The 19,392-nt window shown below is 42.2% G+C and overlaps 2 protein-coding genes across 4 annotated transcripts; one reads left to right on the top strand and one right to left on the bottom strand.

The window, feature by feature from the left end:
* Positions 1 to 16: 16 nt before the first annotated feature.
* On the top strand, positions 17 to 2,556 carry GON7 (GON7 subunit of KEOPS complex). Of its 2 annotated transcripts, none has more exons than XM_054972084.1 (2): positions 17 to 327; positions 1,366 to 2,556. In XM_054972084.1, exons 1-2 carry the CDS (start codon positions 111 to 113, stop codon positions 1,470 to 1,472), a joined length of 324 nt encoding a protein of 107 aa, XP_054828059.1. In that variant the 5' UTR covers positions 17 to 110; the 3' UTR covers positions 1,473 to 2,556. The 2 variants fall into 2 exon arrangements, with proteins under 2 accessions (XP_054828059.1, XP_054828060.1); XM_054972085.1 differs by having other exon boundaries at positions 17 to 312.
* A 4,037-nt stretch (positions 2,557 to 6,593) lies between these two features.
* LYSET (lysosomal enzyme trafficking factor) lies at positions 6,594 to 16,427 on the bottom strand. 2 transcript variants are annotated; one of them, XM_054972083.1, is made up of 2 exons: positions 16,270 to 16,427; positions 6,594 to 7,430 (listed from the first exon to the last, which is right to left on the bottom strand). In XM_054972083.1, exon 2 carries the CDS (start codon positions 7,412 to 7,414, stop codon positions 7,019 to 7,021), a length of 396 nt encoding a protein of 131 aa, XP_054828058.1. In that variant the 5' UTR covers positions 7,415 to 7,430; positions 16,270 to 16,427; the 3' UTR covers positions 6,594 to 7,018. The 2 variants fall into 2 exon arrangements, with proteins under 2 accessions (XP_054828058.1, XP_054828057.1); XM_054972082.1 differs by lacking the exon at positions 16,270 to 16,427 and adding an exon at positions 11,830 to 11,961.
* Between the last annotated feature and the right edge of the window lie 2,965 nt (positions 16,428 to 19,392).

Below are 19,392 nucleotides of genomic sequence, written 5' to 3' on the forward strand. Positions count from 1 at the left end.
TGCTGTCCTAGCGGAAACTTCGCCTCAGGTTAGCCTAATGCTCTTCCGGGTCAGCGGGAGTGTGGCTGTTAGTCGGCCTCCGATAGGTTGTTTGTTTTCAACGAGGGAAAATGGAGCTCCGGGCAGAACTGACGAGCCGGGACGGGGTGAAGAGCCCGCTGCGAGTTTCTTGCCAGCCTCAAGGAAACCTGCGGGGCCTGCTGAACGGCCTGGTCCGGCTGAGAGAACAGGTGTCGGCGTTGCTCGATCCTTTGGTGCAACAGGAGAGCAGCGGCGCTGCTGCCGCCATCGGTGACCAGAGTCGGGCTGGAGGTGAGGGAGAAAGAGGTGACTTCCACAGTTGGGCTTTGGTTCTCGAAAGCTCACACCCTGGAAATCTAGTTGGTTTCTAAGGAGCTACTGGACCCGAATCTTACTCTTCTCCTACAGACCAACATGGTAATCCACCTGAAACTATCTAGCTGAGCCCGTGTTGCGATTTTTAAATATACATATATGAATCTATAGAGACGTTATAAAAGACGGCAGTACAAAGCCTTATAATTTAAATCAATAATAGAACTTTGATAAACAAAACAAAAACCATTAGTTTATGTGCCTCCTCCTCAAGCCAATAGTTTGCAGCTATTTGGACAAATAAACCAATAACACTTTTGTCTGCTATGATACATTGGCTGCCTGATGGAGGAATGAATCTTCATCTCCAACAAATTTTATTGTGGGCTCAGATAGAGAGTCTCACTGTGCATAGAATCCAGGTATCTATACTGGCTATCTCAGCAGTTTAGAGGCCTCTTAATATGGAGGTTCCATTGCTCTGTTTCTGCTTTTTTCATTTCTGCATTGGTTTCCTGTTAATTTTAAACCTTTGTAAATTTGAATGTATATACCTATTTATTGAAATTGACTGTACAAACTCTCAGCTGTGTAAACCACTTTAAGTCTCAGAAAGTTGGACTGTAATAATATAAATGAATAAATTTAGCTAACACGTACTAGTAAATCTGTTTTCTGTTAGTTTTTCTAGTCCTTTTAAAAAAGCATTCTGTTAGCAGCCATCACATTGTTTTATATAAGCGTTACACTTTTATAAAACAAGGTGTTTATAAATGCGCATCTTGCAAAGTCTGCTCTTCTATCACAGGTTTGCCATGGTAATTTTGACTTCCATGTTCTTCCTTAAACTAGAGAGCTTGTGAATTACCACATAACAGCACTGGCCACTGTAGGGCTTGTGAGGGAAGAATAAATGTTAAAATATTAGACTAGAATAATAACTTCACTGTGGGATGGTACTTTTGGGGTAGCTATACATGAAGAAAGGATTCTTATATATAAATTGCTAATACATGACTTTTTTTTAAGATGAGGAGGATATAGATGAAGAGGATGAAGATGAGGAAGAAAATCATATTAATGCCAAAGCACGTCCTGACGGGCCACCATTAAAACGGACAAAAACTCACTCCTGATAAGAACTGTACATGGAATTTGCTAAGAATCGCTGGAATACTTCTGTACTATTTTGATAACTAGAAAAAAGTCCTTTTAATATTTACTATTAACAAAATTCTCACATATATTATGTGCTTATACAGTGTAATATGATTTGAAATGTGTAAATAACTAAAATGTTATGTATGCAAGAGTGGACATGCAGTTTCAGATGTTAAATATGTCGGCATATTTAACAAAAAATAATAGTTTTAAACACTTCTCAGCTTTAGGGTTTTGTAATAAGCACCTCAAGTGAACTCTTAACAAGTAATTGCGGTGAAGTAATGGATACAAAAATTAACCTCTTTGCTTAAATGCAGTTGTTTCCATCTGGAGTTTGTTACATGTACGCAGAGGCTTGTGTGTGTATAATGAAGCTTTCTTTGTTACTTTCCCAGCCCTATATTTTTAATTTAACAGCTACAGAGAGTGTAAACCCCCCCTTTTTTGTACTGTGGTATGAGTCACAAAATCTTACTGCGGATAAAAATCTGGAATTTGCCATTTATTAAATCATTTTTATCCAACCTTTCTTGCTATACATAGCAAACTCAAGGCAGCTTACAAATCAACTAAAACTGGCAGACGAAGTGATTCAAAACCATCAACTTCACACAGCGAAAACTGTCACCAACAAGCCAACGTTTTCCTTGACCAACTTAATCAATTGCTTCTTCAGACAAAGAACTGGGACTGGTTGCAAAATGGACTCTGGCTTAGTTAACAAGAGAATTGCCTGAACAGTATTGTTGGTGAAAGGCATTTATACCAATGTCTAAATCATGTTTGCATTCTTGTGTTCCATTAAGCTCAGAGGAACAAGTATAAGATTGTCCCTGTTTATTGCTAGAACCCTGTATGTTACACAAGGTCACAGTCCTGTACAGCTCTATGTGGAAGTAAGTCCCATGTTAATCAATAGGTCTTACTCCCAGGAAAGTGTCCTTAGGATTGTAACCTCAGTGGCCTCTCTTTTTAAGTAAACGTTGAAGTTTATCACTTCTAATTGTACCATGTATGTATAAAACGTATCAAAGTAAAACTTCAAAGCTAAGTTAATTTTATTATAAAAAGTGTGCTTATATACCACCCTTCTAGACAGATCAGTGCCCACTTAGGATGGTGAACAGAGTCAGTGTTATTCTTATCCCCACACTACAGCTGGGCAGCTGTGGCTGATAGGAGTGGATTATTCAAGGCCACCTTCTGAGTTCATGGCAGTGGGATTTGAGCCAGCAGTGCTGATTCACAACCCAACCACTATGCTACATCATTTTGACACTTGTGTTCCGAGCAGTATCAGGTTTCTTCCCCTACACTGTTGAAAAGAGATACATGTTTATTTTACGAACCTACAGGCACAACCTCTTCATTTTTTCTAAGTATTAAATCTTACTGCATTCAACAAGGCTTTGTTCTGGCTAAGCGATTACAGAAGTAAAGCCCTAGTCATGCTTCTAATTTGTCAATTCATTCTGCTTATAGACAGAATTTTAGCTTAGGTTGTGAGAGATTTGTCATTATGGTACCTTTCAAAGTGTGTGTGTTTGGCAGGAGAGTCTAACCACTCACACAGTAATACTTTCACATGTGCCTAGGATTTAAAGTAACCATTTCATTTAGCTCAGATGAGTTAGCCGTGTTAGTCTGTAGTCAAAAATAGTAGAGTCCAGTAGCACCTTTAAGACTAACCAACTTTATTGTAGCGTAAGCTTTTGATAACCACAGTTCTCTTCATAAGATGCTTTAATGAAATGTATTTCATTAGTGCATTATCTTCATTTAGCCAGGCAATGATACTTCATTGACCGATCTGGCCTGTGACCATAAGCTCCTTACAACTCTGAAAACTTTCCAAAATCAACCAGACTAAAGGGGCAATTTTCACCAATTCTTCCTTCCTGCTGCAGACCCTTTCCATAGCATTCCTCAGAGTCTCTTGTCCCTCAATAACAGCATTTAATAGAGCTCATCTGGCTGCCATGGGAAAAGGCAAGAAAGTTCTATTCTGCTGATGGAAAATTTAGTCTAGATCCAACCCAATAAAGCTAGCATAAATGACCAGTGGAGAGCTAGCTGTGGGGCTTTAGACTGAACATACAAAGCTAGCAAAGAACAGTGGTCCATCAAAGTCAGTATGGTCTTATGAGATTGGCAGCAGCTCTCCAGGCTATTATGTAAAGGTCTGTCACATCACTTCGTACCTGAGGATTCAACCTGGAACCTTTGGCATGTCAAGCAGATGCTCTACCACTGAGTTGTAGCTCCTCCCTCATAGGGAATTCAGTTGTTTTCCTATTGAAATAAAGCAAGTCCTTACCCTGCTGGTGAAACAAAAATAAATTCTATAAAAGTTCTTATATGTGAAACAAGTTTTTCATCATTTCAGAGGAACTGGGAACAAAAGTTAAATCAGCAGCCCTTGAATTAGCATTTTTGTATCAATTACATTTTGATTGGACAATGACAGTTATCTAGGCATTTAAGAGCCTTTAGAATGATCAGTTTCTGTCTGTACTTGTAAAAGATGCAATGCAATCCTGCAATCCTGCAGAATCCTGCAATGTTGGTGTGCATGTTTGTGGGGTTTACTGCACAGTACAGTGTCAATGCTTGGATCACAAGCCCTGCTTTCTTGTGCTGTTTTTCATAGCAGATGGACCTGCAATGCTAGGAGCCTCCCCCCCCCCTCTCTCTCTCTCTCACACACACACACACACACACAGCACCTCATACCAGAGAAAAGCATTGCACGACAGCAAACCACAGAGGACAAACAGAAGCCAGGCTTAGCATCCAAGCTATGGTTTCCAGGTCTTTAATATTCTTTAAGAACTGGTCTGCTTGGGACCGAAATCAGCCCCGCACAAAGCATGGGAGCACTTCCACAGGCAGCACAATGACATCACTTCCCGAAGTGACAGTCACGCCCAGCCAGCAGCACATGAACCTGGCTTGCATCCCGTTGGAAAGTGATTGCCAGACTGCTTGCCATAGGGCAGAGGTGGCGGGGTGTGAAGAAGGAGCAAACAAAGGCAGGTGAGAAGCAGGAAATGGGGGAGGTTATAAGCGGACACGGAAGAGAAAGACAACATGGTGCAGGAGAAACAAGATGCCCCCCACACAAGTCCTTGCAGGCCCCCCTCTTCTGCCTTGTTTCTTAACAAGTAGAATTCGCTGGCACATATGGTCACTGGCAAAAGCACAGTGTTGACCACCAATGTTCATTCTGGCGTGATTCCATTGGGATTCAGCCTTCTAAGTGTTTCTCATTCTATTCAACTGTCAAAGTATCACAACTAATTCCAACACATTCCAGTTATGTGAGGCTACAATATGCAAAAGGATTTCTCTGAGCCAGGTAACAGTACTTCAACTTTTTGCACATATTTAAACAGCTGAAGAATAAGGCAATATATTACATGTAAACACTGATTTTTAAGCAAAAGCAGGGAATTTCATTTGGCCAGAGACTATGTTGCCAATTTTAAATGGGCCATGAACTCTTACATGTTATTTGCGTATTCTCAATATTATGCACATGGGTACAGATTCTTGTGCACAAATCAATGCACATACTTAGACACATATTTCATATCTGCAGCAGTGCATAGTTTTCATATGACATTGCTGAAATCTCTGTCCTAGAATGGCTTCAAAGGCTGTATTCGCCTTTGTGGCTGAAATCCTATTCATATTCATCCAACTGAAATCAATGAGGCATACTTTCAAATTAACTTGTGTAACATCTAGGTTTAGGCATGGATTCCAATTGTGTACATTGTAGCAATCATAATCTCATACAGTCAAGAATTCTCTTTATCTGCTTAGCATTGTATGGAAAAAATTAAGACAGAAACAGGGAAATTGATTTGAGCTAAAAAGCTGCAGTACCCTTTTCCTGTTATAAAATCATCTATGAAATCCCAAATAGTTTATTTCTTGCTTGAACTGGTAAGATAATAATATTTAGGTGAACGACTATAGAACTGTAATGAGTCTTAAGGATCTTTCATCTGCACTCTTAACCCAAAAAACGGAAATAGACAAAACACACCATGTGTGCATCAAGATTTGCCAAGTCTTCTACTTGCCCAGAAAACCTGATAGGATGAAACAGGTTAGTAATCTGAACAGCCAAAAGCAAGGAGCTTGACAAACTCAGAAGTTTCTTGTATTTGTGTCAGTTCATCATGCTCTCACTCTCTAAAACAGTCTTGCAGGTAGCCACTCCCTCAGGATAAGCAATTCTTTCTACACATTTTATCATTTTAGACCCAACTCATGCATGGAATGAGTTATGAACAAAGACCAAACTAGTTGTGACATTAGGAGTACTATGAAATAGATCTCCCTTGGGGTTTTTTTTTAAAGAACTGTTAATAGGCCTGTGGAGTGAAGGGACAGGCAATAATTCAGCTCAGGATTACAGGGGTAGAGTTTAACCCTTTTCTCTTGCCATTTTCATCACTTCTTACAACTAAAACTTGTGGGAAATCCATTCTCAGTTCTCCTGAAGTCGCATCTAGTTTGTCCCAAGAGCTGTACACTTGCTAGTTATTTTTGTGGCAGCTGTCACTTAAAAGTCTCCTAGACTTTGGAGTTGATCTCCGTTAGTTTCACATTCCTGTTTCTACGAAACAATGCCTAGAAATTCAGAAGAAAAATGTACAGAAATAGCAGAGTAGCATAAGAATGCTGCGTTTTAGTCTCGGCCAAAGGCAACTGCTAGAATCAAACTTTAATTTGTTTAATGGTTTGCTAAGTTTTAATTGTGACTTGTTTTGCATGCCACTGGGGAGACAATGGAGCCAGTGAAAGCAAAATAACTTTTTGGAAGTGACAAACTTAGAACTTCCCTCATGCATCTTAAAGAGAAATGAGGCTAAAATGCAGCCTTCCTATTTGGCTACACAGCATGTTATTTTGTAGCTAGGTATTCATACTAAACTACAAATAGGTATCAGAACTGGTCCCTGAGAAGTTACACTGAACCATTCCTAGCATGAATGAGCAACAAAGGTCTTGTTTTCTTTCAGTCATGTGTATGAATGGAGGCCCTGGTTTATTGAGTACAACACTGGAGCGAGCACAGCCATGTCTTAAATGCTACTTTTATAATAATTCCAAACTTTACACATTAGTACAACAAAGGACAAATCCTTGTTCATTGATTTCTTTCTTAAAAGTAGGCTTGAAAGAACTGGAGTGAGGTATGCACAGTGAATTAAGGTTTCATATATGTATCCCCACAAAAAATTCAGATGAAGTGTAGAAATGCTGTGTCATAAGGCAATATGAAAAATGTCCCTCTCAAGTCTCAAAGAGGGCTCTGTCACTCTACCCAGTATAAATTAGCCATATTTAAAATCAACTTTTTTAAAAAATAGAAGGCAGATGCTCTATTCAGTAGTTAACGCTTTGACAAAAAGACTCCCAAGTTCCATTCACATATTTCATTGACACAGCCAAACATCTTCGTGATTATCTAAAACAACTCATGAGAAAATTCAGAATGATTTTAAGTGTCAATCAACTGTAGTCTGCTGATTTGATTGGAGGCCTTCATGAAAGTTTGGTGACGATTGCAAACAACAGCTAAGCATATAGGAATGATGCAATACCCCACTGTTTTGGGATCAGCTCTGGTACAGGAATAAAGGAACAAGAACATCTGTAAATAGGGGACTAAAAAGATAATGGCCCATAGCCAAAAAGGAAAGGACAGCAATCGCGTTTTTAAGGAGTGCATCCAGGTGCTCTCATCTCTGAGTTTTTCAGGGGGTTGCTGAATATGCTCCAGTGCCAGTCTGTTATAAGTCTCATTGATTTCGAACACGTAGTAAAAGGCTGCTGCACTTGCTATTAGATATAATCCCACACCAATCCATCCCATCCTCTGGCGGAAGTTCATCATTCTCCATGCTCTGCACCTTAAAGATAAAAGAAAAAAACATGTACTTTGAAAAAAGAACATTTTCTAATATAAAGTATAAATACTTGCTATAGGGCAAGAGCTGATTATTACAGCTGGATTATTAAAACAGACCTACTTAATTTTTTTGACTTCCCTATGGACATCTGTTAGATTTGATTTGGTTTATTAGGCTTCTATCGCACCCTCCCTGCAAGGGCTCAGGGAAGGGGACAACTGCATAAATACAATCACAGCAGCCGTTGACAATCATAGTCAACTGCTGCGAAGGCAGAAAATGTGCCCTTGGGCCTTATGCTAAGAAAAGTTTGTCACATTTTCAGCACATTTCATTTTGCTACAAGAGTGAATGGGATGAACTAGCTGGCAGAGACTGCAATCCCAAATGGATGTAAACAGCAGTCTTCAAAGCACTTATCCTGGTCTAACTCTAGTTTATCATACTTGTTCCATGAATATTTAGCCTATCCTTTCTCCCACCAGAAATTCAGCACAAAACACATTTCTCACCCGCCTCAATAATGCTGTTTTACCTCCACAACCACCTTGTGAGGTAGGTTAGGATGAGAGACAGTGACAGACCCATGTGAGTCTCTAGGACAAACAAGAATGTAAACCTGAGTCTCCCCAGTCTGTATTGTAGACTATGTAAGACTTTGAGTTTTCTGGCTAAAGCTTGCATAGTTTTAGTAAATACAAGCAGCTCAGATCACCGCTGCCATCCAGCCATTTATATGACTACAATTGCAGGGGGAATGTTACCATAAACCATATATATACAAAAAAAAAGCTAGAAACATTTTTTTTTGTTTTAACAAACATGGCAGCACTTTTTTCCCCCTACACCACCAATGTGACTCCATGGAGTCCTCAGGAAGATTCTTTGAGTCATTTTATCCATCCACCCTTTTTGATCCCAGGAATTGCTCTGAGTGTATCCTACTTCTTGCTAATACTTCCCCATAAGGTGCCAGATCACACACTGGAACTACTCACATGTTGGGGAGAAATGACTACTGAAATAATATAGATGCAAAAGCTTTTCGACTGGGATTTACCAAGTACTCCTTGACAGATACTGTCAGAATATATACAGAAAACAGGAAACAAGTCCACCAAGCCTCAACTATAAAGAATTTTCTAGTCTGCAGGATGCTTCCTCTTTTTGTCTTGCAAGGATCAAAACCTAAACTATGACTATATTAGTTTTGCTTCTGAACTTCCCACATTTTCCCCAAAAAACAAAATATTGAGGAAGTTCAACGTCTACCATGAACAATGACTCAGCTAGCAGTAGCCTCCTTTCCAGTGGATGGGTCGGGGGGAGGAACCTGTTAGTTCAAATGAAGATCCCCAAACAATTTATTATCTCAACTGTGACCGCACTGAACAGCAGGAAAAATTCTGATTGGTCCCTGAGTGATTATTAATGGGTACAAAATATCCCTGAGACAAGACTACATTATATAATTTCAGCTTCTTTCTTGACATCGTGAATTAGAGATTGTGTCAGCCTTCATTCAGCTTTAGAATAGAAAAAAGCAGCCATCATTACAGCAGACTTCCATTATAGCAAACACCCAATATGAAAAGTAAGCCGGTGCAAAAGGGGGGGAATGCAAAATCCATTTCTCTGAATGGCAGTGGACAAACAGTGGAGTCCTATGAGCCACTGTGTGGCCACATAGCAGCTTAATGTGTTAGGTTCCAGAGTATGCGCAAAGGCAGACCTAATCTGTGCAAATGGTAGCTGTAATCCAATAGCAGTACTTTGACCCTGCTGCAGCATGCCTGGACTATCTAAGCTGGCAAAGAACAGGGTGATAGCCACACATGATAGACAGAGGGCTAATAAGATTACAGGGAAGCCTGCATCACCCACCCCAGCTTTTTAAATAGCAAGTGTTCAGTGGAGGCAGTTAATGCCTACAGGCCCTGCCTCTACCTGCCCATTACAGAATGCTGTTATATCTACAACAGCGCAAGTTATTTTTGTACTGTCCAGCTGCTGCAGAGCTATATGGCTTTCAGACACAACGTATCTTGTTTCCACAAGCATACACTGTTCAGAGTTTGGCTGTACTGATTATTGCAAAAGGTGTACGATGTACACCTTTTGGTGCTACACCTCTGAAGATGCCAGCCACAGCTGCTGGCGAAACGTCAGGAACTACAATGCCAAGACCACGGCAATACAACCCGGAAAACCCACAACAACCAACTATTGCAAAAGGGTTGTCACTAAGCAAACAATGGCTAATCAGAGAGATGTTCCTCGATGGCGGAAATCTTTCTTGCTCTGCCATAGAAGATACTACTCAGGTATTATGAAGACAGAAAAACGAGATCCCGATTTACATTTCTGTGAGTGGAACTTCAGCTGTTGTAGAGTGTGCTTTTCCCATCTTCCCCTTTCAACACAACCTAAAATGCAATCATGGAAACAATAATCTAGATCCAAGCCAGTTTCTGGAATGTATGAATTGGGATCTAGAGAAGGGAGTTTTTAGCACGAGTTAGTAAAAATAAGAATATCTTTGCAGCATAATTACTCTTTGGGAGCCTGAACCAAGGTTAGCAACTTTACTGCCTGATTTTAGAAATCCTTGTGCTTCCGGAAAGTTCTGCTTACATATTTGTAAACAGATTTTATTGAAACATCCTAAAACTTCAGCACTAGCACAGTCTTATCCAAAGGAAGCTAAAATCAGCAGACATTCCCCATGGACTTCCACAGTACTCATTCCTTATTACAGATATACTTCTCACTTAACAATGGTAATCTGTAGAACAGGGTTCCCCAACATGGTGCCACAGATGCCATAGAGCCCAGCAGTACTACCCCCTGCACCCCATAAGCTTTTCAGAAAGAGAGTGGCACCACTATAAGACTGGGCTCATTATTGGCTGCCCACTTTCAAAGGCAAGGGATTTTCATAGTTGCATTTGCAACTGCCACGCTGGAGGATCAATCCTTAGTGCTTTCTTTAGTCAATGTGTGATTCCATTCCCCCTTCAAGCGTTCGTTCATTTTATTCTTCCTTCTCTTTCTCCTCTCCCATCCACCTTCCTTACATTTCCTTTTATTCCCCTTCTAAGATTATTTTGCAAAAATGAGGAGGGAGGTACTGCAGCAGCTATCTGGGGCTTGGCTCCACCTCCTACACCAACTATTTTGGGGTGGTGCTCACTACTCTCTTTTAAAATTTTAAAGGTGTCCAAAGGCTCAAAAAGGTTGGAGACCCCTGTTGCTGAACTTGTTTTAACTTTAAATTGCCATCCCCTCTATGCATGGAGGAGGTTTTTTGATTTGTTTTAGACTATTCATACTACTGTCAGTTTAAGAAAGCCCATGTGGCTGTTAGTATCACTCATACCTTTATGTCTATGACACTCAAAGGTACATGTTGGTCAGAAGATTAAGCTGCACAGCAAACTTCCCCCTCTGCACGCACACAACTGTTAGTCATCCCACAGTCTTTAGCAGTGCAGGATTCAAGGCGTTTTTAAAAAACACATCAGGAGCATTATATATAAGTTCAGCGCACAGATTGAGAAATCCTGGCAGACCTCAAAGAGAATCAAATCAGGAAGACTTTTTAAAGCCTTGTTTTCAAACCATGACCACAATGAAGTTGGAAGGGAGCTACACAGGAGTGAGACATTCAAACAGCAATCCCAAGGAAACTGCCATTGAAAACTGAAGCCAAACCTGAGCACTATAAAAATAGCAGAGTTTCAAAGGACAGTTAAGGATTCTGTATTAATAATTTTACAAGATTTTTCTTTTTCTCTTGGTAAGTCAGGCAGCTTTCATTTTGGCAGAAATATTGGGTTGGATCAAGCCAGCTTTTCTGCTGATGAAAAAAGGAGGTGTCTCCACAGATCACCAAAAAAGGTTTTCCTGGGTACTATATACAAAAGCCAAGTGGGACAGGGGGCGGGAGTAGTAAGCAGGTGAACTGAGTGAGATTGCATGAAAGAGCTGGCTGGGTCCAACCCATTTTAGGAGAGGCTAATTCCAAATTTCTTAAAAGACGGATCAATGAATATCAGCCATGATCACCAATTTCCATGAACAAACCAGCATATTTCTGAACAATAAATGCTGGATAGACACAATCAAGAGGGAAAGTCTTCACCCTGTGGCTGCTTTTGGCACCTGAATGCTGGACGAGATGGATCTTTGTCTGATATACCAACACAGTTCCCATGCTTAAATGAGGGTTTTCAATGAGCCTCACCTAAACCATGTCTCTTAAGCTGAGCACTGTTACTCAAGATGATCCCATGAAATCTCAGTTTGCCCATCCTTGCTATACAATTGCTATTTTATCTTCCTCGGAAATAAGGCATCTATGGCATTAAGTTACCTTGACTACACAAACACTACTTACAATTGTTTAAAATGTTGTCTCAAGGACAAGCACAGCAAACTATGGTACATTCTGGTGCCTCAAGAACTTTTGATAAGTTGCAGTGCAGGTCAGGTCACTTTGATTTGTACTGCAGTCACAGACACAAACATCTTTTTTTTGTTGCAAAGCCTGTAGAAGGCAATATTTCAAAATGACAAATTATTAATAAATCCTTAAGAAATTCTGCTGCAACATGTTTAGCACAACAGAATCAAGCGGATAGCACAGCTGTGAGTCCAAAAGTCCCCATTAAAGTTTTATTCAGACACTCACAAGGGCAGAGGTGGCCAGACCTCATCACAGTGTTTTAAATTGGCAAATCAAGACGGTATATTCAGAGTCTTGACTAACTATGTTAACTAACCCCACACATACATTTTTACCTAAGAATACAAGAAGTTTCTTGCAGGATCAGACCAAGAATTCTAACAAGCACTAGGCAGACTGCAGGAAATTTGCCAGAGCTTCATCAGGAGATCTTCTCAGCAGAACAGTAAACGTATCTAGTAGTTTCTGCGCACCCGCCCCTGCACCCAGGAAGTCTTCAGCAAGCTAACATTCTCTTAATCTCACCCCATCTTACAACACAAGATCTCTGAGAAAAAGAAAGCTTTTTCAACACTCAAAGATTTTTAACACTTTTTAAAAATTAGCTGTGACATCTCTGCAAAGTTACCTGCTGACAAAATAGCACGAATGTGTTCTGATCTGGATCCCAGCAGTAATATAGGCAAGGCAGAAGACATGTTTAATACACCACCTTGTCCACTTACGGACCATTCTGACTGAGTTACAGTGATGGATATTGAAAGGATTGGGGCATCTCTGAAGGCCACTACATGTGCACTGGGTCCTTGCCAATCTCGGAAGCTAAAATCATGTAAAGAGCACATAAATGAGACCTTGATGTCTGTCATAAATCAGTCAGTAACAAGTCACCTTCCCCCAGCCACTCAAAGAGGTGATAATCCACCCACTACTTCAAAAAAATAACGCCTAAACAAAAATGATGCGGCCAGTTATCACCCAGTTTCTAATCTCCTCTTTCCAGGTAAAGTGACTGAAAGAACAGTAGCAGACCAACTTCGGGTCTTTCTGGATAATTCTGGTGCTCTTGACCCTTTTTAGTCTGGATTCAGGCCAGGCTATGGGGCAGAGAAAGCTCTGGAGGCTTCAGAGGGTGACCTCTGAATGTAAACAAGGGCCATGCTTCTCTATTGCTCCTCCTGGATCTATCTGCTTCCTTTCACACAGATCAAGCCATCCTATTGAGACATCTGTAGGCAGAAGTAGGTATCTAGATGTCCCTTGGATTGGTCTAAAAATCATTCCACATGGAACAGACTCAAAGAGTTGCTGTTGGAAACCAGCTATCTTCAGGGTGGGAATTACCCTGTAGGGTTCCACAGGGTGCAATCTTATCATCTCCCATGTTACTCAACCTCTATGTGAAGCCTTTACAAGAAATTATTCCTAGCTATGCAACTGGATGTCGTCAATACACTGACGATACCCAGCTCCATATCTATCCAAATCCCCTGGTGAAGTAATAGGGGTCTTGAGTCATTGCCTGACAGCTGTGGTCAAATGGCCAAAAGTGAAAAACCTGAAACTGGATCCAGACAAGACAGGGAAGGCTATCTTGAAGGACACTGTGCTCTCCACTTCTGATGGGGTTCAGTTGACCCTTGAAGACTTGATTAAGCCCCTAGAGGTTATACTGTTTCTAGCATTGTTAGGGAAGCAAATTACTGTAGCTGCAAAAAAGTTCTCTTCCAACTCTGTATAGCCTGGAAGACAGCCCCTACCTTGATGCGGCTGATCCATCCACCTGGATCCAGGCCGTGATAACACTGAGACTAATGTAATGCAGTCTACATAGGTCTTCCCTCAAAATCAATCCAGACACTCCAGAACACAGCAGCTTCCAGTGAATCAGAGCATGATCTTCACCTGATTCACAATATGAAGTGCAGTAAATATTATTATTCTACACTCAGATCTATGCTGTACGCCTCAAATCTAGGGACCAACATCATTACATTCCACAACAAAGAGAGAGAGAATCTGCATTGTTCAACCTACCTATTTTGGAATGGCCTCTCCATGGGAGCTCCTGCTGACTAGCTGAAGTCAGTAAATTAAGAACTGGAGCCAACTACATTATGCTGCTTATCAGTTTCGTCATCTGTCATATGCTTGCTTTCAGTTTGACCCACATGAATGGTTTCCTTCTGGCACAGAGATTTTCATCTAGCCAGCCTCCTCTTAAGAACTATCCCTACAACATGGAATAATTCAGTCACCCAAACCCATTTGCACTGCACAAAAGGCTCATAGTGAGACTGCCACTGCTGTGCACTAAGACTGTAATAGTATTTACTCCTTCTACTGTCAGTGTGATAAAGCAAAATCTGTTTAATTCAAAAGCAGATAACCTCTAACATGTGCTGAATCATAGCACACATTTTTCTCAACAAGTCAGGCCTGTTCTCTGCTTCAGGGAACCCTATGAGGCATACTCAATGTCGCTGAGCTGCACACACTTCCACTATGCCTGGTTATATACAGACTGGTTTGTCTCCACACACACACAAGCTGTATGCCAGCATACCAACATCTTCAGGCAGAAAACCTATGGAAGATTTCTGGCACTGATTGTAGGATACTTAAACCCAGAGATGGGAACCATGATAGACAAGACAAATCTTCCTATACACTTGAAAAATGCCCCAGGTTTGCAGAAAAATCTGAAAACTAATATACACACACATTTGGGGTTTAAAAAGCCAGGGCTACATTATGGGCCAGGAAGGTACTTTAATAAAGGAAACAGGGCTGAAAACTATACCTCTGTGTATGGAATATATTATCTATTAGCTATATTGTTATCTTATATACTAATATAAGTGGCTGTTGATACTTAAATTTGGAGACTGGGGCCATTAATAGACAGATCTTCCTACACACCTGAAAAATGACCCATGTTTACAGAAGCTTTAACCAGATGCCCTTAGTGGCAACCACAACCCAATCTTCCAGGTTTAGTTTCTGTCAGTAAAAGGTTGGGGGAGGGGGCAGGGCCTTTCCCAAGGCTGTTTTGGCATTTGAAGGAGGACTCATTGGCCAGAGGAAACCACCAGACTTAATACCACATGACTTGCGTAAGTCATGCAGGCTGGGCTACTCGCTACTCCTTCATACAGCATCCCTCATTACAAAACACAGCACAGTGTAGCGGTCAGAGTTTTAGAATAGGATCTGGGAGACCCAGGTTCAAATCACCATTCAGCTTTGGAAACTCACTAGATGACTTTGATCAAGTCACACAATCTCAGCCGAACCTACCTCTCAGAGTTGTGAGGATAATATCAAGACAAGGAAAATGATGTACGCTGCTTTGGGTCCTATTTGTGGAGCAAGGCAGTATAGAAATGACGTGAATTGATAAACATAGGTGAAGATGGGGGATTCAAAAAGTAGGTTGTTTATTGGGTTTGAAAGACAGAAAGAGATAGGGAAAAGTGAGCATATGGAAGAGGTTCTTCCATCTCAGCCTAATACATTCCACAAAGCTCCAGGCTCTCTTTCTTCCCCAGAAGTTCTGCATCAACCATTCCAAGTCTGTCAGGCCATTTCTTCTATCTTGCCTCTCACTATTGCTCCATTCCCCAGGACGTAATTTGACCTTTACTCAGCACAGGCACATCTAAGGAAATACCCTGGAGCCTGTCTCTGAACATGTACAAAACACCTGCGCCCCCCAAATGAGTGTGAAGCCAGGCAGTTCCTCCGAGGAACCACAGACTCCAGGGTGTAGCTGGGTAGTCCCTGAGAGCCCCAGAACCTCTCACTCTACACTACAGAGCCACCACTATGCTTCCTTACAAGGCTTACTCCATGCTACAGTTGCGCCCAGGCCTCTGGCTTGTAACAGCAAAGTTTAGAAAACACAAAGCATAGATTAGCGTGCTTCTGGGGACGTGCAGAGTGCTCTAATCTCATCGACAACAAATGATCCACACGCCAGAGAAAAGTCTTCCAGTGACAAGGGTTGGGAGTTCCTAAAACAGCTGAACTCCAGCACTTTTCCACTTCTCTCTGTCACACAGCTGGCCTCCCACGAGAACCCGCCTACATGAGACAGGCGTCCTCATTGCCTTGCAAGGTTGCCAACCTCCAGGTGGTGGCTGGCGCTCTCCCGTAATTACAATTTAACTCCAGGCCTGAGAGATCAGTTCTTCAGGAGGAAAAGGCTGCTTTGGAAGTAGACCCTACGGAACAACGTCCCCGCTGAGCTCCCTCCCCTCCTAAAACTGCCTCTGCAAGCTCCACTCTCAACGCTTCAGGAATCTCCCAACTGGGAGCTGGCAACCCTTCGGCCAGGCCAACCGGCCCATCCCTTCTGTCTTCCATTACCTTTCTCTGCCGGGAAATAAGGAAAGAGCCAGGAGACAGGGCGAGCGACCCGGTCACATCACTCCGCCACTCCCAGCCGAAGGGCAGCGGGCGCCGCGCGGTTGCAACCGCTGGCTGGCTGGCGCCGGGGCTCTGCCATCCCTTCCGTCAGCCGAAGAGCCCGCCCTCCCGCTCTGCTTCCGGCTGCCGCGCGCCGACCACTCCAGCGGCAGCGAGGGTCTCGCGACGCTTAGCCGGGTCCCTCCGACCACAGACCGGATTTCCTGTTTGAGGGGTCGACGCTCTGGCCTAAGAGACCATAGAGGGGTTTGGTTGCCTTCGCTGGAATCGAACAGCGGGCTGGCAGAAATAACGGGGTGGAGGCCCTGGTGCTGTAAGCCTCCCTGGAGTTGGTTGCAACGGGAGCAGTCGTGTTTGTCTGTCTTAGCAAAAATAAAAGCCCAGTCGTGGCACTTGGAAGACGGTCTTGGGCTAATTCTGAAAAGCCGCAGATATCCTGGAGATGGGAGGAACAAACTGCAAGGGGGCGGGGAAGGAGTTGAACCTATAAAGAGACAGATATATTATACCGCCACGATGAAAATATACATGCACACATATTCAGGGGTCGTTTCCTAGAAAAAGAGCTGGAGGGAATCATTAGCATAACTCATTAGCATATGTCACACCCCTTGCCATCACCAGGAATGTCATTAGCATAACTGATTTGCATATGCCACACCCCTGACATCACCTATCCTGGTTGTTTGGACCCAATCCTGGCAGTTCAGGGCCGAAATTGGGCCCAAAATGGCAAAAAGGGGCACAAAATGGTCAGGATTGGGCTGCTGCTGAGTGGGAGAGTGATCCGCCACCTGTCAGAGGCCCAATCCAGGCCGTTTCCCCCTCAATCCAGGCTGAAATGGGCCCAAAATGGCAGAGAGTCAGGTGGGCAGGGCCACCTAACTAGCGGAACTAGCGGGGAACTAGAGGAAGTGCGTTCCGCCTCAAAATGAGCCCTGCATATATGTATGTACAGGTTAGTTTCTTATCAAACTTTGGCTTGCTTAACTGCTTAAACAACCTAAAGCGCATCCTTGATAATTAAATAAAGAATGCTTCTATTTTCAGGTCAGAAGAATAAAGCAGGAATGGTGGCTGGTCTTATCAATCTGTGTTGTGCTGTGTCCTGTTTTTTTTTTACTACAGTAGAGGACTTTTTCAGCTCCAGGCGGGTTTATTTATTATTTATTTATTTAATTTATAATCCGCTCTCTCCACAAGCAGGCTCAGGGCAGATCACAAGAATTAAGATAAATAAAAATAAAACACTGGTAGCATAAGAATAAATTATAATTTGCTAAAACATCCTAAGTGCAGCACACAATCCCACCTCTACTCATTAGGGCAACATATGTGCCTCTCTGAACTAATTAGAGTAAAGATGAGTTAAAGTGAACTAGATAGGAACGTTGGGAACATCTTTTTACCGACTAAAGAATATCTGGACTGAGCTCTCCCTTCTGTGTTGCAGGTACTGAGCCTGGATGAGGCCTAGGGTAGGCTGGGCAAGTGGATCCTGGATTAGTCTGGCATTATTTAGATTACATTTCTTTGTCTTACAAACTGTCTCATGTTATTTTGATTTACCTTAATAAAAGCTATCAATTTCCACTGTTGTGAGCTTATTTTTGCCTATTACAGTTGTGGAGAATTTAATGGATAAACTATAGCTCATTATGGAGTGTCTTAGGTTCAGTCCTTGAGAAAGACAACAACAGGTTTCTCCCCATTCCCTGAAAGGACTGAACCCAATAGAGACTGGACCACTCTAAGACTATCTTGGTAGGAAGAATCCTCTAACATAGTTAAGAAGTTTCTCTCTCACATTGTGACAAGGCAAGTGAGAAGTTGAAGTAAGGAAATTTTCAAGAAGACTTCACTTGCTTCTCATCTTTTTCAAGAAATCTGGTTCAGAGGAAGGGAGGGGAAAGCTTTTAGCCGATTATAGGCCTCAGGGGCTAGACTTGCAGTGCAATCCTAAGAAGAGTTACTCCAGTCTAAGCCCGTTGATTTCAATAGGCTTAGACTGGAGAAACTCTGTTTAGGATTGTACTGTAAATCCTTGGGATGCTGATTGATGTTTATCTTGGTTTCTCAGTCTGTATAGGTGTGGTATTGATACTGCACTGCAGGACTCATGCTCTGCAAAGTTCACCACTGATCACAGTTGATTCCACTGATCATATTGTGCCACTTTTATTATTTTGCTGCTGGGATTTCCCATGTCAAATAGTGTCCCTACGTATACATTACTTTGGTTTAACTATATCAATGTTCATTCCAGTATGCTACACTCTGATGCATGCTGAGCCCCACAACCATCGAATTGGAAGTAGTGAAGTCAATAGATATGGATTCTGGGCTTTTCTTCAAAGCAACTATATATCTCCACACAAACACACACTTTTACTCACAATGCAGCAGAAATATTTATAATCTGCAACAGTGCGCGTGCAGATCTGGTGGCACAAGAGGTTGAGTATATGATGATTTTTACATATCTACATATGATGTTTTCTCTGCCCTACTGCTTTCATTAGGATGTAATCTCTCCTTATAACAAGCAGCAGTAACAAAGCGTATTGGCTGGCTCCAGACAGTTGGTTTCTGCAGGATGTCAAGGTACAATGGTTATAGTGATGGGAACTTTGTTTCCTTCTGATCACATCTCTGGGCCAAGCTTGCATGTTCCATGCAAGTTCATAAACAAGAAGTACCTTATATACTTAAGTGCTATCAAGTCGCAACTGATTTATGGCAATCGCAGCAAGATAAGGGAGAAGCAGAATTGGTTTGCTTGCCATTTCCTCCCTCTGCCAAGTCTTCATTAGTGGATCCCCCTCCAAGTACCTATCCTGCTTATCAGGGCTTTTTTTCAGGGGGAACGCGGGGGAACGGAGTTCCGGAACCTCTTGAAAATGGTCACATGGCTGGTGGCTCCGCCCCCTGATCTCCAGACAGAGGGGAGATCAGGGGGCGGAGCCACCTCTGTCTGGAGATCAGGGGGCGGGGCCACCAGCCATGTGACCATTTTCTCTGAGGCAACCCACTGAGTTCCACCACCTCTTTTCCCAGAAAAAA

Source organism: Eublepharis macularius, chromosome 2 (genome assembly GCF_028583425.1).
Source record: "Eublepharis macularius isolate TG4126 chromosome 2, MPM_Emac_v1.0, whole genome shotgun sequence".
Classification (NCBI taxonomy): domain Eukaryota; kingdom Metazoa; phylum Chordata; class Lepidosauria; order Squamata; family Eublepharidae; genus Eublepharis; species Eublepharis macularius.